This window comes from Xyrauchen texanus, chromosome 42 (genome assembly GCF_025860055.1).
Source record: "Xyrauchen texanus isolate HMW12.3.18 chromosome 42, RBS_HiC_50CHRs, whole genome shotgun sequence".
In the NCBI taxonomy this organism is placed as follows: domain Eukaryota; kingdom Metazoa; phylum Chordata; class Actinopteri; order Cypriniformes; family Catostomidae; genus Xyrauchen; species Xyrauchen texanus.
In genome coordinates, this window is record NC_068317.1 from 15706297 (window position 1) to 15731429 (window position 25133).

Genomic DNA, 25133 nt, shown 5'->3' on the forward strand with positions numbered 1-25133 from the left:
CACTCATGCAATCCTCTTAATGAACAACGAGAGAGTGGCCACTGATTAGAAAATAAGCCCATATGAAATGAAGATCACAAAAGATGATTTTAAACAGAATATTTGACTAATGTATGAACTGAAAGTCATGTGGCCTTTTTCAAGCTAGTCTTTGTCTCAACACCGTATACTGACACTCTAAATGCAATTAATATTACAAATGCTTGCAGTTGTTTGCAGACAACACATGAAACCTTAGAAGGAGAGATAGAGCACTCCAAGTGACCACTTTAGTGATCGAGCACTTTATTTAGGAAACAACAAAATATAAACCTGTCAGATGCAAAGGGGAGTTAATGCATTACACGTACATGTCAAGATCGAGATTTTAGGTGGAACTTATATGAATGTATAAGGGAATAAAGTGTATATTTTATTTGTTGGCTGGTTAACAGTTTTTCGCTGTTTTTAATTACCTTGTTGACTTTACTAGTTCATTTAAAATGGCCATGCATTGTGACATATCAACTTTTTAAAAGTAGTCTCTCAATTAATATGAGGTCTTAAAAGCTGCATACAGTACATACTAATAAATAATTACCAAAATGCTGTTTAAAATAGTTTTAGAGAATCACACTGCAACACACTTCCAAAAATTATTTAATGTCAACTACTTCATTATAAATGCGAGGACATGCAAGTTTATAATAATGACAACGTCATAAGTGTTATTTTGCGATGAGCTTCTCCAATGAGTGTTGTCTATATTATTAAGGCAAAAACACTCTGCAGTTGATTCATTAACAATTCATAGAGCCATCATTGTGTCAGCTCTAACACAATCACTGAGATCACCATTACTGCCAGTATTGCATTACAGTGGAAACAGAATACAATTTAAAAAAAAAAAAGTCCATTATATTTTAAGTGAGTAATCCATTTTGATTACTGCCAATGCCCAGGTTTGTAAAGCTTTTCTGTGTAGGAAAATTGTGTGTCTTCCTTGTTCTAAGTTTCTATTAAATTCCCAACATGAACCTTTTACGAATAGTTAGAATAAATCCTCCATTTTTCTCTGATGTGTGCAAATTGTTTGGGGGAAATGCATTGGTAATGCTTAGAAAGATGATCTAGGGTCTGAGGTATGTGGACAGTGATGTATTTATGACAACACATTGACCTCAAGTTCATTTCAGCTCATCGGCACATCTAAGACTATTTTTACTGCCTTTACTGAGTGGCTCGCCCATAGTTCACCCAAGAAGTAAAATTCTGTCAGCATTTACTCCTACATTTGTGTCATTCCAAAACCGTATGTCGTTTTTTTTTTTCTTCCATGGAACACAAAAGGAGGTGTAAAGCAGAAAGACAGGGACTGACAGCCTCAGTCACCTTTTACTTTTATTGTCTGAATAAAAAGATGAATGAAAGTGAATGGTGACTAAGGCTGGCATTCTGCAAAACATCTCCTTACGTGTTCCACAGAAGAAATAAAGTCATAGAAGTTTGCAACAATATAAGGGTGAGGAATAATGACAGAATTTTCATTTTTGGGTGAACTAACCCTTTAAGTACATTTCAACTAGAACGTTCTATGTATATATGAATTGCAAAGACATGTATATACTGTACAGTATATATATATATATATATATATATATATATATATATATATATATATATATTCTTTATTTCTGATCTAGAAGGTGTAATTGATTGCTGAGTACATATATATCTTCTTTTTCTTTTTCAGGATCCGCCAACGTCTGTATCATTGGGACTAAGAATGGAAGAGATGATCTTCAACTTGGCCGACACACATTTCTTCTTCAATGACTTAGAGGTAAATCGAGCATGCTTTGTCACTATAGGGGATATCCCCATTTTTTGTGCTTAACATATATGTAGCTGGCTTCACCCCCTGCAAAGTCTACTTCAAGACTTCTAAGTATGTGATTACTTTTACAGCTTGCTTTCATAGCAACAATATTTAAAACGCAGCCCCAAAAGGTGGATAAGTCACAACTGAGTGTATACATTACATTACGAGCAAAAGAGCAGTCCATTAAAGTTTAAGCCATAGCATCAACAACCATTTAATAGCAGGGTGCCTATTTCTCGCTAATGTCCCTTAGTGGTGAAGTATTACCTCGGAGCCCACAGTATACTATGAATTTTACATGTGCTGTCAGTCTCCCCGGCCGTGCCCACCTCCCCCCGCCCCCTCCCTGCTGCCCAGGCCAATTTGTTAGCTTCTAATATTTCTGTACGTGCTCTGACTGTCTGCGTGTCATGCTGTGTGCTCTGTGTCTCTGTCCACCCCGGCCGCAAACTCTCAGTCACGGTCTGAAAACTGCTTCTCTGCTTCATTCATGTTTGATCAGTGTAGAATCTGCCCCTGGGGGCAGTTACAGAGAGGGTATCTAGGTGTCTGTCTGCCCCGCCTGGTGAGGGGTGAAAATGAGAGCGGCAGGTTTTCTTCTACCCATGATTGACAGTACTCCATGTGTTCATAGAAGTGAAGTTCAGTTTGACCAGATCTGGTGTTGCTCAAGTTAGCACATCATTCAGTGTATTCAAAGTGGCCAGTTAAAATGGCATCAGGCTTGAAATATGCACTGTGAAATAAAAAAAAATCTATGAACCCTTAAAGGAAAAGTTCACCCCCCAAAAAAAAGAATATTCATGTCGTTACAAAGTTATATTACCTTCTTTCTTTGTGGAATGTAAGTGGAGACATTTTGAAAAATGCTCTGATCGCAATTTTACAATAACAATTAATAGGGACTAGCTTTCAATCTTCAAAATGGATGTAAAAGCACCATAAAGCTGTCAATAAAAGTGCCCCTTTTGACTTGTGCTGTCTATTCCAAATCATGTAAAGCACGTTCTTGAGAGTTCATGAGAGAAGTAGCGATGTCCGATCTGTGAACGAATCGTTCAGAGCGGTTTTGTGAACCGGATCAGCTAATTGAAAGAACTGTATGTTGTTTAGAAAACTATCCTCTGGCTTGTGAAGACTTGGAATATAGTGCATGAGTCATATGGACTAATTTCATTATACTTTTATGGTGCTTCTGCATTATTTTTGAAGCTTGAAAGCTCCAGTCAACATTAATTGTAAATGCATTGAAAAGATCGACCAGTTCATCAGTAACAATTTCTTCTTTTGTGTTCCACGGAAGAAAGAAAGTCATACGGGTTTGGAAAGGCAAAATTCCTAAAATGAGGAAAGTGAGCTATTCCTTAATAAATCCTTGCCCAATCTGATCTTATTGAGCCCGTTGTACCCACTCTGGCTCAGACACCGCTGGCGAGGCACTCTCCCTCGTCCCAGAACCCGACACCACTGACCCATTGATTTTCCTCTGCGTCCTGCTCGCAGCTGACCCTGCAGAGGAGGAAATGTTTTGTTTGATACTTAAGTGTGAGGAGAACTGTTGCGAGTCTGCCAAGTCTCATTAGTCAACGGCCCTGCTCTGCTTTTCCTGCCTCGAGAACCAGGGAGAAAGAAAATGTTTGTGCTGCCCAAGACAGACGAGTGACGGGGAGATTCCAATCGCACTCATCTTGATCAAAGTTAATTGGCAGAAATTGGCTGTTAAATATTTCCCGATGTTTGGCCACATCGAATTGTGCACACTGCACTTTTTATAATGGAAGTGCCCCCACCATTCTAAAAGAAAGACAGTTTTGCGACAAAGCTTAAATGTGGCTTTTTCAAAACATCTGTCCTGTATTTTGATTTTGTTTCATGTGTTTAAACTGCTTGCGTATGAATTGGCTGTCCGGGCATCTTGTAAAATTATTGGATTGTGCAATGCGCAGTTTTTCTTGTCTGCTATATCTCAGCGACGGAATTATTGCATTTCGTTTTGACACTTTAAAGCGAAGGACCATTCTCTTAAAACTACAATTGCATGCAATACCAGAATACTTTGCTGTCTATACTGTAAACCGCAACAGAATGTTTTCTCTGAAATGAAAGGGGTGTTTAGAGGAGCAAAGAAAGTAACTGAAAAGAATTGGAAGGAGAATTCCAAAGGAATCCAAACTGTAAATATCACCACAGCAGATGTAAATTTGAGCCTTTAGAAAAATGCATATGCTCAGTCTAATATAGTCAAAGTCATAAAGGGATTTCCCTCTGGTTTTGCGCAAACAAATGTCTGATGTTGTTTGTCAACTGTGTAACTTATGCACAAATGTGCAAATGTCAAGTGGTACAGTCCTTAAATAAACCATCAGCCTGATTGATACACGTTATAGATTTTGTATAATACCCTTTGCCATGCTCCTTAGCTTTAGGTTTGTGCTAAGCTATTACAGTGCACACTTTTGGGAAGAAAGCAGAAGTAAGAATCTAGTAAATGCTGGTGGTGTGTAATCCAGATACTGTCGGTAATTTTTCTTGTGGTCACGTCCTCTCTGATTAAAGTATCTGTCTGTTTTTGTGTTGTGTTGCATTGGGGTCATGTTGCATTGTGTTGTGTTGCACTACAGTATTTTGTGCAGTTGAGTGGTTGTGTTATCTGTTTCCCCCCAATTTCTTGAGTGTGTGTGATTAGAGTTCGATCATTGCTGATAATTATCAATAAAGTTAAAAAAATAAAATGGCATGCCATAGAGGTCATAAAGGATCAACTGTACTTTATAAACACACACACAACACACACTACTGTGATATTGCACAAAACCTTGGTCTTCGGAAGAGGTCTTTGAAAAAACACACAGTCTTGTTTTTTTTGGCTCACTTAATTATTGATATTGTACAATGGCAGAATATAATTCATACTTGTCAGCAATATGATCCTTGTATTGATTGCAGTATACTGATTCAGAATTCTTCATGAGAGGAATATTTTAGCAGTTATTTTTAGGGACTACATGTTTCGAAATAAAATAGTGTGTGCAATGTCCGTGCAAATTTAGCAAATAACATTACTAAATTGTTAATCACAATATGTGTTCCTGTGCTATCCATGGTGCACATGTGCAAAATATGTGTTCACTCCTAAGCTAGGCTCATTATTATTTCAATATTTATATTTATAAATATACATGTGCAAATTGTACATAATAAATTATTAAACTGTAAAATATTTGTCAGTAATGTAAATATACAGAGTAATATGTAGTTATATTCTGTATATGTATGCCCTGTTCATTTATTCATTATTTTTATCAGTACTTTTAATTCAAAACTGTATTTTTCTTTAAATGTCATTTTAATTTATTATCAAAACTGTTTATAATTACTACTTATTTCTTATTACTATTATAATGTACACACCTATTATAGTCAATTTAGACTTGGAATGTAAACCTCAGTAAAATTCAACAATTTAGAATTTAGTAGACAATATAGCACAATAAGTATTATTTTTCTTGTATTCTGTAAAATATTGAATTATGTACAATTATAGATTAAAAGTTCTTTTCACGGGTTAAGACACTGTTTCCATCCCTAATTTAACAATAAATGATCAACTGCATAAGAGCATGGAAAATGGTTTTCTTGAAATGATTCTTTCTGGTTGTACCACAACTCTTGTACGCAATTACCCCTAGCTTGTGTGATATGCTGCGTGGACCTGAGAGTGAGGACATTTTAGGGATGAAAGCATTCTTGTGTTTCGGTGAGAGGTGGAGTGCGGGTTTGTGTGTGGGAATGTGCATCTCAGGGGCCCGGCTGTGCTCCCTCACAGCGGGGAAGGGCCACGGCTCGCTGGGAGAGAAAACAACACAGAGCCGTCTGCAGGACAGAGTTCTCCTCCCTGGCTCTGTGCTCTGCTCGGCCGGAGTGGGAATGGTTTCAATTATCCCCAGCCACACCTCCACAGATGCATACCTGAGGCCAAACCAGTGACACTGCAAAGCCCAGGACGGTTTTTAGCACCTCTAGGATGTTGGGGCTTCACTTATCATTTTACAGTAAGCAAATGGGACTGAGCAGAGATGTGACATTCATGTGTTTTTGTTGAGGTTAAAATTAGAATTAAAAATAGTTGGGTTTTTTTGCACTAAAATGTAACTTTTTTCATTTACGTTTCACCATTAAAATGTCACTTTTTGTGAAGTTTTATGAATTTAAAGATTTAAATTCTATCATCATTTATTCACCCTCAAGTTGATCCAAAATTATATGACTTTCTTTTGTGCAACAAAAAAGGAGATGTTAGGCAGTACTGATGTTTGTGTGTTTCAGTCATCATTCACTTTCATTGCATCTTTTTTCCTGTCACTTTAAGAACATCAGTGTTTTACTATAACATCTTTCCATTGCAATTCAGCTATTATAGTTCATTTTTGTTGTTGGTTATTTAGATACACATAGATATATCTTTATTTAATATACAGTATTTCTGGCCAATACCACAAGCAAATGTTCCATCAAAATTCCTTGAGCTCTTTGGACCAAACCAAAATAGAGGAGTGACTCTTTTGAAAGTGAAATAAGTCATTATCATAACTTTCCCTACGCGTGTTGTGTGCCCGGGAACAGGATTTGACTCTGTGGTTTTAATGTGTTTTTGTGTCTAGACGCAGGTAGTGTCTGTTGGCTGTCAGGGCTCCAGAAGTCCCTAGGCAGGAGCCCTGATGTGTTTTGGAATGACTAAAGAGAGAAAGGAGAGCTTTTAAAGTCTTCCTGTCCATCTTCTCTCAGCGCCGGCCCCTCTTACCCCGCAGTATCCCACAGTACCGGGGCCTAAAAGCAATAAGGGTTGTGCGTCTATTGAAGATGTAGTGTTACAAACAATGTGATGACAATAGATGGTTTTGAAACCGATTGCTCATCATCAATGCAAATTCCTAACATTTGTCTGTCTAGGTGTTTTTCAAACAAAGAAATGTTTGAAAGCTGCTACAAAAGTACCTCTGATAGAATATAGAAATAAATATTTGATTAATTTTTACATTTAAATTATTTATCGAAAATGTAAAAATGTCGATGTAATCCTCATGTCATCAGAGGATTAATAAGAGCATGTTTTTCCTTGTCGTCCTAGTTGGATAGACATTTGTTTTAACTGGAATCACACGTATAAGGTAGTAATGCAATATAGTGCAGTGGAACATTTGGCTGTAGTACCTGTGTGTTGAGTAGCCTCTTTATTAGATGTCTTTACAAGAGCATTTTTTTAGAGCATTCAATGCTTTTTATATATTCAGACCAGCTGAGCTCCATACAACTTCTCCATCATCTTCTCGCCATCAAACTCACTTTACTTTAGTCTACTTAACTATTTTCCATCTTAATATGAGAGTGTGATAAGCTTTGGTTTTAAGAAACCTATGTTTCCAGAGAGCTTTGTTTTACCCGTCTGTTTGAATTCCATGACTCTTCAAGCACAAACTGTGGATTGGAATGAAGTGGGTTTGAAGAACTCTCTTTGTTCTCCATATCCTGTGTCTGACCCACAGGTAAGCTGCTCCCCTCCCTCTCTCTCTCTCTACCTCTCTACCTCTCTCACCCTAGTGTGGGCCAACTGTGGTGGGAAAGTGATGGGGGGGCCAACACTGGGGTCATGAACCCCCCTCACAGATGGGGGGATGACAGACCCTGCCAATGGATTGGCAGCATTGAGAACCTGCGAACCATGGATTGGGCTTTTTCACATGGACTTAGCTTGTAGGCTTGGAGGAATGTTGTGATGATGGCTGTAATCACTCACACTGTGCCTTTGTTACCTAGGCTGCTCACCTGTATGGGGAGTCGGTTTTTCTCTAGACTCAATCTCTGTTCCAAAACCTAGTGTGCTGCCTAGGCACGCTTGTGTCGAGAAGGCTGTTCCAAAAGTTGGGTAGCTAAATTATGCTAAGGTATCATCATCGTTTGTATACTTCTCCAGAAGGCAACACTATAATGCACTATAATTAAGAAGCTCTATGAAAAATATTTTCAACATGGAGAACAAAGCGAGATACATATTTATTATAAATATACATGGTATATTCAGTAAGTTCAAAAATAAGTGGGTAAAATTCAGTGAGTAAAAATAATAGAAAACTTACTATTTTACCCAAAATGAGTGTGTATCCTGTATATTTATGCTCATTAGAGTAATGGGTCATTCCTCTCATGTCACTTGTATTGAAATAAATTGTAAGTCCAGCACACTTTGCATGAGGACTGCTATTTGAATGACTCACTGAGTTGCTGTCTATGTAGAGCATTTCAAATCAGTCACTCATAAGGTTCCAGGACAGTTAGGGGTCGTTTGCACCAAACACGTTATGGTGTTGATCTGTGCTGTTTTTTGATATTTTCCATTCAGTACTGAAAGGTATAGATAAAAATGGTTTAAAATAATACAAAACAACTATTTTACCCAAAATGTATTTGTTCTATGTGAGCTGCCCAGCTCATGGTCAGTCATTACCTTATTGCGATATTATTCTTGCATCACATACAGTATATTTAAATTAATCTCCCTTGCACTGTGCGTGAGGAATGCTATTTTGTTGACACGCAGAGTTTCCGCCTATATAGAGCACTCCAAATCAGTCACTTGATGTTTCCTGACAGTTAGGGGTCATTCACACCGACTGTGTTGTGCCCCGTTTTTTTGTGTGTCATGCAGAAGCATCATGTATTTAGATGCTGTGTCAAATTAAAAGAAATTGTCTTTTGACACCAGCACTATGTTCTATTTGTTGTGCTGCGTTAATGGACCCTTAAGATGCTGCAATAGACGGCTGCTGCCTGTGTAGGTAGTGAGGCAGCTTACTAGGTTTTGAAACAGACCCAAAGAACGGCAGTAAGCTTCAGCTGAGTTCTGGCAAAAGGCACGACCAGGGATGAAAGCCCCTTACCTCCTGTGCGAAGTGAAAAAAGAGAGAAAGAGCTAGGAGAAACTAGGAGGTAGCCAGAGGAGTAATGCAATATGGATGTTTCCAGTTTCTGCACCAGGACGCAAGGGAAAGTGAGGTTTGTAGTTTTAAATAATCATTTTCTTTTTTGACATTCTCCAGCTCGCTTCTGAGCAGTCAGCAGCAAAGCCCTTCCTCTGGCCAACAGGAAGAATCAGCCAGTCCGGCCTGATTGCTTAATGACAGATGCCAGGCGAACAAAGAAGGCTCTGATAGCTCGCATAAATGAAAAGGTTTTTCAAGGCCTGGATAGTCAAAGGAGGAACTGAAAGGAAAATGAGAGTGAGAGAATGGAAATAGAGAAGAGCTGATTTGAAGGTGTTTATTTTGTAGTTTGTTAGGCCCCTCTTGCTGTTTCCCACAGTTATGCACAGTAGCTCTTTATGGATTAGTTTCTTTAGATTTCTTTCTGCAACCAGAACCTTTAGACAGTTGAATGAACAAGAGGAATGATCAAAAACATTGATGAATTAAACAGAGAGACAAAGTGTTTGTATAAGACGTAATTATGTATGGATTGCAGAGGAGGATCTTTACACAGCCTACAGTAGGAACATCTGGTCTTAGTTAAGAGCGATTGTAGGTTGTGTAAGAACCACTACTTGGTGAAGGAGGAGTAAAGAACTACAATGAAGACAACCAAAGGACAGACAGACCTATTTGCACTGGATTATGCTCGGTTGTCATTTCCTCTACCATCTCAAAGCCCAATATCTCAATTGAGTTCCTACACCCAGCTCTCAATTAACCTACATTAAGGTATACATAATGCAATATTTATAGCATCTCAACCCAAGATAACACCGTCTTGAAGATACCTTCAGCCACCCTTGAAGATCAACCACATGCGGTACTTAACCACTTAAAGCTGACCTATCCTTGGCCATTAGGCTTAACAGTGTTTACGAGTGCTTAAGAAGCTGCCTTAATGAGTCTCGTGAGTTACTATAAGACATTAGGAACAGTCGGCTCCATTAGGGGCTTGGTGCAGCTACCAGAGTGGCAGTCAAGTGGTTTATGTGGGCCCCAGCTGTGTGCAGTAATTGCAAGACGTTGTACATTCTTTCTCTGTCCTTACTTTCCTCCAGGAGGTCTAGAAGCCCACAACACAACTGTTAATTGAGTGTCGTAATAACCGTTGAATTAAAAGACAATGTTAACATGCGGTAGTTCCGACAAAGTTGGTGGTAGAAGTGAGATTCTAACATGCCAGCTGCTCACACTCTAAGGAGCTTTTCAGATGCATTCTTGCATTTAAAAAGTAAATGGCACAGCATGCAGATATCCCAAGATGCTGCAAATCTTACGACGCGCTGTGCAATGGTCCAAAATGGACACAAAAATGTTTTCAGTATGAAGAGGCCCTAATGAGGTCAACACTATTGGAATGTATTTCTGGTTTATAGTTTCAGTGGTTTAGATATTGATGATTTTTACATGGCTTGTGGTTGCTTAAGCAAAAAAGTTTTTTTATAAAACGCATATTAGTTTAAAACTCAAGCATTAGCATTAAAATCCTCATTTGTTAGGTAGAATATATCTTGCTTTTAGCGCCACACAGTGGGTGTTTTACCTCTAAACGCCACGCTACGTAGTATGAAACATATAATTTAATTTTACAAAAATAACATAGCATAATTTTCATGAGATCTTGCTGTTTTTTACAGTGCTTTTTATTAATTTTATAGATTCAATTAGATTTATAAATCATGTACGCTTTATCTCAAATGATCATGGACATATTGCATATTTTGTCATCGTAATGATTTGATGAGCACTATGCTTTCCAGTGAGTGAGCCATGATTTAACATTGTAATGGAGGCCCCAGTTTTCTGTAATGATTTTGGTCTGTCCAAAGGTCCTCTTTCAAAAATAAATTGGTACTTCACATGTATTGCAGATCCAATGCTGACTGTCTAGAAACAGATTACGCAAATAGGTTGAGGTGTTCCTGAGCTGTGGCTGCAATTGGCAGTCCATCTCTTGGCCCCGCATCACTCCAAGTTCTCCATGTGAGGTCACTCCGCCTCCCCCCACAAACCCCCCTCCCTCCAGCCCCCCTCCCCCTTATCTGAGCCTGTGGAGCCTTGGAGAGGAGGAGCAGGGCACAGGGTCAAAGTCTTTTCCTCTTTGGATCTCGAGGCTTGCTGGGAGAAGCTTGGCGAGAGAATGGCTGCATTAGAGCTGGGGTTGGGGGTCAAGATTTTAATTATGTTAAAGAACAGCTGGTTTGAGTTTCTCTTCACGTCGCTCTCCCCTCCCTCTCCCCACAAATCCAGAGAGATGAAAAATTTGTTCAGAGGGGAACCAGTAAAATAAAAAAGGTTTACAGTCTGAAGCTCTTACCCCTACCCTGCTGTAGCATTAGACAGGAATGCAATAACGTCAGCATTTGGCCAGGTTCAGCTTGAGTTAAAACAAGGAAGTCCTTTTTGTGTTTTCAGTGTCTTAGCAGGCCGTTGAAACTTAATTAAAAGGATTAAAGTTATGAAAAGGAAATATTCAATAATAGCTAAACGGAAATACCACCTTCTTAGGTTCGACTACCATGTAAATTGTTGAAATACGATTGGTGGTTTAAAGCTGAAGTGTGTAATTTTTGCGACACTACCATCACCAATCAGAATTGCAAAAATAATCACTGTTTAAAAACACATTCTAGAGAATTCCCCACATACTCAATTGGTTGTACAAATGGATAGTCCCGCCCCAAACTCACTCCAATGGTCAAGCCAATGTCAAGCTCAAAATTACAGTTTCACACAAAAATTAAAACTTTTTGATAATGTCACAGAACCAAAATGCTAAACTTTTGGGTCAAATAAACCTACAAACAACTTCCTTATAGTTGAGACTTTATATTATTCTGGGATAAGAGAAATGTATCCTTTAAAGAATTTGAACATCCAAAATATTACACTCATCAGCTCTATACATTATAATTTTCAGTCATTTCTGTATTCATATATCCAAAAATCATCTGTGTGTGTATATATATATATATATATATATATATACACACAGATGATTTTTGGAATGGTTAAGCCCGGCTTTCTAGCATCTATGGCTCTTACAGAGGGAGAGGGGAAGGCAGACTATAAATGGAAAACTAATAACAGATTTTCAGTCTGCTTTCTCCAAAAGCTGGCCTCAGGCTGTGTTGGTGTGTGGCTCGGCAGCAATCAGAGGTCATAATTTCATTGGCGGTTAGCATCAGGTTCAATTTTTGTAGTACGTTACACTTACCAGAAAGTCTGGTTTGTGTTACAGTGTACACTAGCTGAATCGGCTCTTGAGCTGCAGAATCATTCAGCCATTCCAAGAAGTAGAGACCCTGAAGGTAGCTCAGACGCTCTCATTATCCCACAGCTATCTCTATGTTCAGGCACCAGTCGCTGGATTAGCAGTCCGAACACAGAGAGTGAGGCCTTTTCTTCCTTACCAGAGTGTACAGCAGCACGCTGATCCCATCCCGATTGATTTTATGTATTGGCAAATGTGTATATCAAGAGATCCCCCTAGTGGTAGAGGCCAAATAGGTTGAGCCCCCGGTCCCCTGATGATTGTGTTTATTTTTATTAAGATTTAGCAGGTGGGGGGTTAGGGGCTGGAATGGGTTGAGGGCTGATTTGAGCTTTTGGGAGAGAGCTTAGGCTTTAAATGGGAATTCCACAGTTGTTGACATTATTCAATTCACGGATTCAAGCTGCCAAATTGCACCCATTTTTGCACATGAAAACAATTAATCAAAGCAGCTTATTTTAATTCATTGCGGCTTACCATGTCCATTCTATGTTTTTCTTTTTCCAGGAGTGTGATCAGGTTCATATCGATGATGTGTCGTCAGACGACAACGGGCAGGATCTAAGGTAGAGTTGGCACCTTGTTGTACACATTTGACAGTTTTGGATCCCTCAGGGAGCAGCACAGGGGGAAATGATATTGCTCAGAGGTTGCTCTTTCAAAGCTCAGGAGACTTAATTGAATGCTCAGTTGTTTTTTCATTGAAGTATTAACTTTTTTTCAGATGTTTCTCCTAAAAATGTGTTAAAAATTGATGCAAATGAGAGTTCATACAAAAAGAGGCAATTCAGACTGAATGCATTCTTGCATTCAAAACATCTATATTCAGTGCAACAAATGGAACAGAATACAGACAACGTTTTTGAGTAGCTGAAATTCTTTTAACCTGACAAGGCATTTTATAAACGGCACACACATGCTTGAGAAGTTGAAATAATGGAAAGATGTGGCACAACAATCAGTTTGAGCCTTAACAGTATACTAATAAAATTCATGTCGGTAGTAAAGTACAAAAAAATTGGTCTTGGAATAATTAGGTGAGAAATATGTGTTGTTGAGTTGATATCGCATCTCCTTTGAAATTTATTTGCAGTCTAGGAGAAACAACTGAGATATTAAAGAGATTGCATTTGTAATTTTTCATTCCTATGAAATGTCAAGCTCAATGTGCATTCTCTCTCTCCTCTCTGCTTAGTACGTATAATTTTAGCACAGATGGATTCCACGCTGCTGCCACTAGTGCCAACCTGTGCCTTGCCACTGGCGTAAGAGGAGGTGTGGACTGGATGAGAAAGCTTGCCTTCCGCTACAGACGAGTAAAAGAAATTTACACCACCTATAAAAATAACGTTGGAGGTAATCCCCCAATAAATTGCTTTGCTAAAATTGCTGGGGAGGGGATAGTGTGTCGACATATGCACACTCATAAGTTTTTCAAATAACCCCTTATGCAGAACCACTTGGTCAGGGTAAATTTTGAAATTTCTGAAAGTGTTTGCAGGATGGTCCAACTCAAACAATGTTTCTGTTCATTTCAGGTCTGCTTGGCCCAGCCAAAAGGGAAGCCTGGTTGCAATTGCGAGCAGAAATTGAAGCCTTGACGGACTCTTGGTTAACACTGGCACTGAAAGCACTAACATTAATCCACTCAAGGTAAGCCTTAGCAAATGCAAATTATATAGAGCCCATCTCTGTTATACATAAATAAAGAGGCATGAATAGTGTTGGTGAGCACTCTACCTCAATACCTCAAAAACACTTCTCTAGACTTAGCCTCTTCATTGTTTTGGAAGGTAGCTTTTTATAGCACTGAAAAACCAAAAACGAAAATATTACCATAATCGATTCACCCTCATGTCTTTCCAAACCCACATGACTTTCTAAAGCGGAACACACACAAAAAAAAGAGTTGTTTTAATGAATATCCCAGTCTTCAGTTGATGCAGTTGATAATGACTCATTTTAAAACTTAAAAAAGACCCATAAAAATAAATAAATAGTCAATGCGACTACTGCCTCATATTCCAGGTCTTCTGAAGACAAACAAGAGGTTTTGAAGTTCAAGTTGTTTTCCAGTAAAATCTAGAAGTCTGTTATGCATTCATGAGCACTTTGAGAGAAGCTCGTTCACAGAGACTCATGTGTTCATTTGAGAACTTTTGTTTAGCGCTAAAAACAAACCACGTTTCAGTGTGAACACGTGTGCTACTGTGAATACGCTTCTCTCATGCACTAATGAACACGCATTCCGACTTTTTCATCATGTCTTCAGAATACTTGGAATATATAGCAATTTTGGACTTTATTCTGACTTAATTTTTATCGTATACCTTCAGAAGACTTGGAATATGATGACATGTTCACTTTAATTTCAAATGTATTTTCATCGTGTGTCTTCAGAAAACTTGGAATATGACACAAGTTTCATCTTAATTCCAACTTTTCATCATATACATAAAGAAAATTTGAAACATGACAGAATTTTCATCTTAATTTCGACTTAATTATTATCGTATATCTTCATAAGATTTAGAGTATGATGAAATTTGTGTCTTAATTTCGTGTTCATTTTCATCAAGACTTGATGAATAAAATAAAATTTTCATCTTAATTTCAACTTAATTTACATTGAGTCCTATCCATGTCTTCTGAAGTCATACAAAGGTTGCATCGACTACTTATATGTTACTTTTGGGTCCTCTTTTAAGCTTTAAAATTAGTCACTATAAACTAGCATTGAACTTGAAGATGGATCAGGATATCAATTAAAATTTCTCTTTTTGTTTTCAGCATAAGGAAAATCATACAGGTTTTTAACGACATGAGTGTGAGTAAATTATGAAAGAATTTTCATTTCTGGGTGAAATAATTTGCAAACAATTAAAGGTCCATTAATCATGTCAAGATTGCCTGGTGTGTTGTGGGTGACGAATGGAATGCTTTGTCATTTGTAAAGCCGCTGTTATTCTTGTCCACCCTCCTGCACTTTAGCTTAACAGAATGTATCTTTCAATTACAGGTCAAACTGTGTGAACATCTTAGTGACCACAACACAGCTTATACCTGCCCTCGCCAAGGTCCTCCTCTATGGCCTGGGAGTAGTATTTCCAATTGAAAACATTTATAGCGCCACCAAAATAGGTAAGTGTTTTGATGTTGGCAGCAATACTACAGTAACTACCTGTGTGTGTCTGTGGCTTGAGAATGGACTCTTCATGTGGGCTATTGGAGTGTGGCCATAATTACTGCGATATTACGTGTAAACAGCGTGAGACACATGGCGTGTGATTGGGTTAGGCTGCAGAAGTGGTGGACACACGAGAGGGTTGATGTTCAGGAAGAGGCCTAATCAGGCTGGGATTATTTTCTTGGAGCTCAGCCTGAGCTGGGCCTCTCCTTTTCAGGTCTACATATGAAACCACTTCGGCAAATTTATGTCATTCCACTTTCTTCTCGGCCTCCACTTTTTCAAATGCTAAATAAACACCAACCTTCACTTTCGGGCCATTGTCAACCAGATCCACCACTTGCACAATATCCCGTGGTTGTGAGCACCGTGCCTCCCAAACTGGCATTTGCATGTGAGGCTGATTTAGCTTGTTAAACTCCATTTGTCCCAGATTCTGGGAGGAATAAGACACACTTAATGCATTTCAGACTGCCTTTATCTAGGTATCGATTTTATCGAATCTCCAAGCCAAGGCAAAGTGTTTACACTGCGTAATTTTGTGTAACTTATTGCGTATTTAAAGAGCCCTCACAAGGGCTGGGTCTTGGATGTGGCTTCCATGCTTTCTGCTGCACTAAACCTGTTTCTCTTCTCCCCAGGAAAAGAGAGCTGCTTCGAGAGAGTAATTCAGAGGTTTGGAAGGAAAGTTGTTTATGTGGTGGTGGGGGACGGTGTGGAGGAGGAGCAAGGCTCAAAAAAGGTATGAAGAACCCCAGAACTCTATACCTTTTTTGTTTGTTTTTTCCTTTAAACCTTCCATTTCTTTTGTCTGTTCCCTGAAAGTTTAATTGGTCGAGGAAGAGAATGAATCTTGCATTGTAATCAGCTCAACTCCCCTTACAGCTCTAATGCAAAGGGAGGCGAGATTACATAATGATATGTCCCTGCCTGTGACTGCACCATTGCACTGTGTGTAATGCAAGACAAGTCCTCTCAGGCATGTTAGAGGGACCAGTTAATAAATAAAACATGCATTTAAGAGGCTTAAATCATTGTTCGATATGTTTAGGATGTTCAGTGCAATCACAAGCATTGAGGAATGAAGAATAGAGGCGTTTGGACAAGCACTCAATGTTGTTTCCCCTGCCTCTTGTTGTTCCAACTTGAAGATTTATGTTACCTGCCATTTGTTGACAAGAAGTGTCATATATTCAAAATGCCTGCCAAGTGTCATGTAAACCACAGAACCTGAAATTATTCATAAAGTAATTAATTATGTGTTGTTCAGACAGGTTAGAAATAGACACGTAAGAATGAGAGTGTTGTCACGATTCTTTATTATATTGTGCCAGGTGATTAGTTCCATGTTGTCAATTAATCATGCAAGCAAGTTTAGAGAGGGCAAAGCTGCTCATCAGTTTTACATGTCAGCCCCATTTCCTGAGACCAAGGCCTTTAGTGTTTAGCTGCAGTACAGGAGATTTTAATAAGTCCTAGGCACTTTATATAGAGGAATGCAGAAAACCAGGCAAATCTGGCTTGATATAAAATGGCACAGTTTTGTCAGATACAGGACGAGTGTCAAAGGGTGACTTTGTATGAAACCAGCAAAGTAAAGTCAAACCTTTGTATAGTTTGGTTTTTTCATTGTCCTCTTGAAAGAATCCCAGAAAACAATTCCCCTCTAGTTAATAACTCGACCGAGGCAAAGACAGATAACATCTCTGGCTTTTAAAGTTAAAAGCAAAGACAATTTACAAAACAAAAGAAAAGAGTCTTTTAAGGGTCAGTGCAAACTTCTCTAAGCGGAACATATGCCTGAGAGAGGCTATACCTTTGATAAGACTCAGTAATGGTTTGTGTGTAGAGGACTCGGAGCTGACAAGCTTCTTTCATTCCGGCAGAATCATATTTCCCTCTGGCCTCTCCCAGGAACAATGCCTCATTTGCAGTGTTGTCTCCAGCTAAGTTTGTGCAGAGTTGCTGTATATATAGTGCATTTAATAGTTATTTCCCACTGGGCCATTATACCATATCCTGAGGAGTAGTAATTAATCATTCACACTTTGACACTAGATTCATTTTTCTAATGGGCCTCCCTTAAGTTTCTTTAAGTTTTGATAACAAGCAAAAATATATTTCAGAATATATTTCAGAATAAAATATAATTACATGTTTTTTTTTTGTAACTACAGCCTCCAAGTGTAACTTTCAAAATGTTATCTCACGTTGTAACACTGATTCCTTCTTAATGGGCCTCCCCTACTTCTTAAACTTAAAATTTCCTAAAGTTTTGATAACAAGTGCAAAATATCAGAATAAGATATTACATTAGAAATCTGCAGTAATGACATATTTCTTGTTACAATAGCCTTTTAGTTTAACTATTACAATTTTAACTTGGACTCTAACACTAGATTTCTTTTTCTTGTTAAACTTTCTCTTTAGGTTTTGATAACAAGTGCAGGAAAAAAAAACCATTATAAAATAGTAAATATAATGACATTTATTTTGGAATTAGAGCCCTTAATAAAAATATTTAAAATAAATAAAATTATATATATATATATATATATATATATATATATATATATATATATATATATATATATATAATTGTATTCATTTTTTCAATATTTTTTTATTATTAATATAATTTTTTTATATAATATTTAAAAAAAATATTTTATTTTTTTATTTTATTATAATAACAAAAAGAAACAATTTTGCTGATAGAAAGTAAATCGTATTTTAGGACCATTAAAATTTTATTATATTGTGACAATTGTTTTTTATGACAGTTATGCACATTTTTGCCTCCCTATTACCGTGGTGTGAAAAAGATGGTTATTACGATATTCTCATTAACACAATGTGAAAAAAAATATATATTTAATTTGTAATGTATTTATACATCACAGTAGTACTTCCTTGGTACTGCCTTTAATTTTTGCAGCTTTTAATTAAGAACATTATTGTACAACAGCATCTTTTTTATTGTAATCCAGTAATGACAGCATTACGGTAACGCAAATCATGATTAAAAACAATGGGGGACAAAGTTTAACGTACAGATGCATAGCGGTAAGGAGAATTTGGGTAAAATAAAAAAAAATTAATTGTCGTGAAAATAATGTCACATTGAAAAAATCTTAATGGTCCTAAATGTAGACTTTTTTTTTGTTAAATATGATCAGAAATTTTTTGTCAGGTTTCGTGAGAATAACCCATAGTATCGTTATTTTATTTTAATATGTATAGTATTATAATTATTATTTATAACAATTATTTTTATTCAAATAATATGAATGAGATGGCACAGGATCATCTGCATTATCTAAATGGTATGGTTCCACTTTTGTGCTTCTAGTTTAGAAATCCTTGTGTGATGTTATGGGCCATCATGTATGTTCAGACACCACTCATGTCATGGGTGTGATTGTTTTTCCAAGTGAAGTGTTCATTGGTGCGTTTGTGTTTGCTTTCTCCTTTCTATTTTCTGTCTTCACTTTCAAAAATTCTCTCTTTGTGTCTCTCCAGCACAACATGCCTTTCTGGAGGATCTCAAGTCACTCTGACCTCATGGCCCTTCACCACGCTCTGGACCTGGAGTACTTGTAGCACTGTGACAGCCGTTCCTTCCCAGCCCCGCTTCGGCCCTGTCGCTGGGACTGCGCGCAGGCCTTGCAGACCCACACCCCACACCATCATCAGCATCGTCAGCCTGCTGTGTCGCCCAAGTGTCTGCGTTCCAATAGTACCAGACCAAAAACTAAAATTCATATAGTATAGAGCCAGCAAAACCAGAGCGACATGCTCATCGTGTTGACATATGGCTGCAATTCGTCTTAACCCTAAACCTTTTCGAAGTGGAGGAGAGTGAATTTATGGTGCTGCAGCTGCTGGCCCTGGTTACTGTGAATTGGCTTTTTTCTAAAGCCATCAAAATGTTTTACAGCCCTGCCTGTGCGGGGGACTCGGCAAGGGTTCACACCTGTGACAAAAACTGAGCTACCGATGCCTTTGGAACTTAGTGGGACTCAGATCCCATTGCGGCTCAGTGTAAACTTCCTCTGTTTTGTGTCTTTATGTCTCCATCTTTCTCAACCAATGGTACAAAGACAGAAGGGCATGGCCCCTCGTTTTCCTCGTTCCTCCAGCCTTGGTTTGATAACCATTGCCCTAGATGTCCTACACTTCTTATTTATAATCTGAGACTTTGTGGAGCGGCACTGGCCTGAAAAGGTGCCCAATTTGTGTGACTTGTGCCTTTTCACTTGACAAAGTACTTTGATTCCACTACACCAAGAAGTTTTAATGGAGGAAAATGGATTTTCTAGTAATTTAAGAAAGAACATTATTTACATTGCGGAGACAATCGTGTACAGAAGACATTTTTTGTGCGTGTAAATTTGTAATCACTGGACTATTCCTTCCTATATTGATTGAGCTACATGCTGTGGAAAGGTGGCAATGCTTCTTTTCTTTTTCAAGGAAGTACATAAAGGCGTTCGCACACAGTCGCTTGTGCAAAGCCTGAAAGTGTTGATGTGTTCAAGGTTTCGTTCAATAAATAATTGTAGATAAGGGATTTTTTTGTGATAATTGTTTTGTCATGACCAAAAGCATGGATGTCAAGTGTCAATAATTTCGTAATTTCTTCAGTGATGTTTGTTTTTCTCCTTTGTACCTTCTCTGTTTCAAAGTCATTGAGAGATTGCATCCAAATAGAGATGCAAGTCTCTCTCCACAATGAAATGTGACTCATCTGGTCAGGATTTCATTCAGGACTGAATTCTAGAGTGTCCACAGTCCCAAAGGTAGCTCACAACACCAACTCCAAGGAAGAACCATCAAGGATTACATTAGCAACATAATAAGAAATATGCATTAAGAATGTAATCTTCTAAATGTCAAGCTTCAAACTGAGTATAAATGTCCATAGTACCTATCTCATAAACCCTCAGCATCCATAACAGGCATTTAAAACAAGCTTAAAATAGGTTTTATTATCTTTTGTACCCGTGCTATACAGAAATTCTTGTACAGCCAGTGTAATTTTGTATGAAGTAGTCTTTATACTTTGACTTTGATATGTGTTCTGTGTACACTCGGAAATCGCTGACAATTTTCATTGTGCATATCGATAGTGCTTAGGTAACTGAGGACTGGGAAACTAGCTGTTGGACTTTAAGAAAGAAAGCCACTACTCAATGACACGGGCGATCATATGCACCCACACACACACACACACACACACACACACACACACAATGGAGTTGAGAACATACATGTGCTATTGACTGTGAATTTTCCCAGCTAACTCGATCTGTTTTTAATTTTCCCTCCCGGCACATGATGTTGCTCGGCTCCTGCAGGTGAGGTCTTCTCTAGGCTAAGTTTTCTCACCACATTTACAATTCCACCCCTCTTATTGCATACCCCCCCTCACCCCACCTATGCTCTCTACCCCCCATATCGGGGAATCACATTTTGCTGCTAGAACACGGTAACAGTAGACATGGGAAAAGTTTTCTAGGTTTAACACAGCAAGCTTTTGATATATATATATATATATATATATATATATATATATATATATATATATATATATATATATATATATAATAATTAAATGTTGCAATCATAATGCAAACTGGAAATAATGTACAATATGTGGGCCTCGTTGTGAAACAGTTTGTTGTGTCTGCAAAAAAGATGTGTACAGATGTTTTTGACATTATTATTTGATTGTGTTTAAATTAATAAAACTGATTTGTGAACTGTTACGCACATTTTTCCCTTTGTCCAAGTGATTGAAATTGTGGCTCTGCAATTTTCTGCTCTCAAGGTTTTATTTATTGAGTGTTCATTCCTGTGATCAGGTCAGCAATTTTTTAAGAAGGGGAAACTTGCTTATATCTGAAAACAGGAACAACCGATGCATGTTTTAAGGTCAATATTTTACAAACACACACACATACAAAGTTTCAGATATAAGTGTTTTTAAATCTGTTAAATTGGATGGATATGTAGATTTTGTGTGGCCTCATCTGTTCTTAGGTGATCAGCGATTCAACTTCTACTTTAGATGGATTCTCCTTTCCTCTGCTCTCTGTGCAAAGAAACTGTAAGCTAATTTATGTGGGATTTCGGTGTAAATTTTAAATCAATGAATTCAGTTTACATGCAAACACAGGAAACAATAAATCTGCAGCATTTCTGTCTTTTTAGTAATCATTTTTCTGGCTGCCATGTCTGGTGACTCTTCATGCCACATAGGAATCCTGCAGTCAAAGACCTTGTACTGTGTTAACAACCACAGTCATTCATTTTAGGGACTCGTGCCACAAGATATGATGATAGACATTGCTAAAGTTTAAATTTATCACAGTAACACCTTGCAAGTGTAGTGATTGACAGAAAAAATAATGCAACCAAAGTGTGAACATGGAGTTTGTTGTGGGCTTTTTTAAACACAAGGATTTTAGGTTTATGCATGCCCTATATGTAACTATTCATCATTTCTTTTCAGTTTAAACCATTTTTAATCACTGTTTTTGCCTTTGCTAGTTCATTTCACAGTAAATTGTTGTTCAATCTATTCAATGCTTTTCTCAATTAATAATAAATTATAAAAGCTGCATGCATAATAGCAAAGTAGTAAGTATTATTATTCAAAAAATATTTTTTTTAATAATTTGTAAAGTGCTGTTTGAAATAATTTTAAATAGATTATAGCATGTCACAATGCTGGAAGTCAACTTTCCAAAAGTATTTAATGTCCCCAAAAGTATCCATGTCCTTTTGATCTGTAAAGATCATATTCATCAAAACAATGCAGAAAGAAGTTCAGAATTTTTGCTTTCGCTGAATTTAGATTAGGAATTAGCCTTAATCATCCTACACGGGCACCACGGATTTGTCAGTCCGCCGTTTGTGTTATTCTTGGGCAATGTTGTAGGTGAAACCATCTCCTAATTTGTAATATCTTTTTGCAGTATAGCCAAATGCTTCCAATAACAGCTCCTCTCCACAAATGTTTCCCTCAGACACTTGCAGTTGGGAGTTGAGTTGGTTTATGTAACACATGAAAAATATTTATGAGGTTGATTTAATAAGGTGGCCAAAATGAAGATGTAACAGGAGACTGACAGAAGAATAGAGGCTTTTCTGCAAGATGGGCTCAGAAGAATTAAGCATTCATGGGATCTGATTTTAGACAGTTTCGTTCTTAATACTGAAGGCAATTATGTTTTTAGATGGTATCTTAGTGATATTCCAGTGGACTCAGGGGCAGCCAGAAGCAGCAGATAGGGTTGTTATCCACGGAATGTAACGAAACAAAATAATACAGCTTTTCCCACATCTCAGCAGTTGAAAGACAAAATACTGTCCAAGGCTCTGAACCCAGTGAGACAGAAGGTGTTCTGTTCCCTTTGATTTCCTATTTCCCATCTGCACCACTACTGCAGTTTCTTTCTTACTTTCTTTCTTTCCATCCTTTTTGCTTTTCTTCTCCCTTTTATTCCTTCCTTCCTTTTTCTAGTTTTTCTCTTCCTTCCTTCCTTCCTTCTTTCCTTCTGTAGCAGAGTGGAGGATGAAGTAAAGTAAAATGACAATTGAGGTTTTAAGTTAGAAAGGAGCTTTACTAAGCCACCCTGGGAATTTCACCCAGGGAGATGTTAAATGAAAACACCAGATTTAACCAAATAGGTCACACAGGTTCGTTCTACACACAGGGCAGGAGATGTGTGTCCAGTTATAAAAATTGATATCTTTATTTAGTACATAACACAATAAAATCAGTGTTTCAAACCAATAAAGTACACTTAAAATGGCTCATGCAGTATTGGAATCCAGTCACAGAGTTCCATTCACATATATTAATAGGTAAAAAGACTGTTAGTCCATGACACAAAATGTACTTTTACAAATTGCCAGAGAAATCATAACTACATGGCTGAGGCTTAACCGTGCACACAAATACGCACACACACACACACACACACACATGCAATGAAGTCTGAAGTAGGTGACAAACACAGCATTCGGTGAGAGGGGCACCATCACCAATTAAGGGAAAGAAAGCTAGCCTCTGCCTTGGGCACACAGCTCATGCAATAGACAAAACAAACAGAAAATATAAAAAAAACAAAACCAGTTGGCACCGTACATGTAGGCCCTTGTTATAAATATTGAACAAGGCTTAAGAAGATCCAGTGCAAAAGCAGCAGTTTGGGTATAATATGTAAACATAAATTACAGAGAAAAAGTTACTCAAAAGCAATCAAATGTAAGGTGCTTAGAAAAAAAATAATTCCAAAATTTAAGAAAATAAAATAAAAATACTAAAAACATTGGAAAGACACCATCGAGGGCATGAAATCCAAAAAATAAAAAAAGCAACTTGCAGTGCCCCAATGTAAATCGACCTGAGGCAGAGATATGGAAGTGTTTTCCCTGAGGGCAAGATACTTTTTTGAACAAAATAGCTGTAAACTCAATGAAACTGCACTTGCTTCATAGAAGAATACAAACTGCTGTAAGCAGAAGCCCAACTGGCACAAAAATCTAATAAAAAAAACAAAACAGCTGGAACAAAACAGCAGCACTTGCAGAGGGCAACCAGAACACACCGCCAGCCATTCAAGGGTACCTACAGAGAAGATGATACATTTAATGACAGAAAACCAAAAAACAGAACTAAAACTGAACAACAGAATAGACTTACATACAGAGAAGCTGGTTTCTCATTTTACCATGGCTAGGGTCAACAGCAAGCATGAAAAATGTAAATTAGCTGGAACCCATGGGCGGCGGCTAGCTTAAACACAAAGTATAAATAGCAAAGCCCTGCTACGGCCTCAGAACACTAACGCTTGATTAAAAACACCCATAAAGCATACCTGGGAGTAAGCAGGTAGTTGTTAACGTGCGGTGAAACACAGGGACCTCTCCGAAACCCATTATCAGGAGCCAAAAACAACATAGTCTGACATGCTGGGAACCGAATGTCCCAGGTGACATTTTTCATGCCTTTAATAAGCAGGCAGTCTCTAGTACAGGAAGGGTTAAACCTGCCCTGCCACACTTCCTTCCTTCCTTCCTTTCTTCCATCCTTCCTTTCTTCCTTCCTTCCTTCATTCATTTAATTTATTTAATTATCCTTTAACCCTTCATCTTTTTCTTTTCTTTTTTCATCTTTTTCATTCGTTCGTTCTTTCTTTCTTTATTATATTTTATATTCTTTGGCCTCCCCTTATATTAAGGGGGAAAATATCTAAGAGTTGAGCTGTCATGGACAAAAAAATAAAAAATAGTCACATAACACAGTAATGCCTTGACAAACAGCACTAGAGTGATTTACTGCCTGTGCCCAGACACCGATTTCATGCAGATTCACATAGAAAGAGCCACTCCTGGTGCATTGCAAGTGTACTAATATTATATTACATACATATCAAACATTAAAAACTCGTCCCGCAAGAGTTACTTTACAACCAGAGGGTCTATTAAAAGGTCCTTGTTCCCACAAGATACAGTAACTAATGTGTTACAAGCTTAGGGAGTTCAATCTCTTGTACACTGCAGACAGGAGTGAGAGAGAGAGAGAAAGAAAGAAAGAGAGAGAGAGAGAGAGAGACTGTAATAAAGAACTTGCAATGTACATTTCTCCCAACAGTAACATTATGAAACTAAATAAGTCAGTGGTGCCTGTCATTTTACTGCCATCGCCTTTAATTATGGTGCTTACATTTGGGAGAAGAAAAACACATTTGAAGTTATTGTTGCCTCTCTTCATGG

General features: G+C 37.8%; 1 protein-coding gene across 9 annotated transcripts in view; it reads left to right on the plus strand.

Annotated features, from left to right (window-relative positions):
* LOC127635347 (eyes absent homolog 1-like) overlaps positions 1-20872 on the plus strand; it is a 47028-nt gene extending 26156 nt beyond the window's left edge. For all 9 annotated transcript variants that reach the window (XM_052115309.1, XM_052115315.1, XM_052115314.1 and 6 more), the window contains 7 exons: positions 1733-1822; positions 12665-12723; positions 13353-13513; positions 13696-13810; positions 15177-15298; positions 15986-16086; positions 18867-20872. In XM_052115309.1, coding sequence (XP_051971269.1) covers positions 1733-1822; positions 12665-12723; positions 13353-13513; positions 13696-13810; positions 15177-15298; positions 15986-16086; positions 18867-18947 — 729 coding nt within the window. In that variant the 3' untranslated portion in view covers positions 18948-20872. The remainder of the gene's footprint in view (positions 1-1732; positions 1823-12664; positions 12724-13352; positions 13514-13695; positions 13811-15176; positions 15299-15985; positions 16087-18866) is intronic.
* The last annotated feature ends 4261 nt before the right edge of the window (positions 20873-25133 follow it).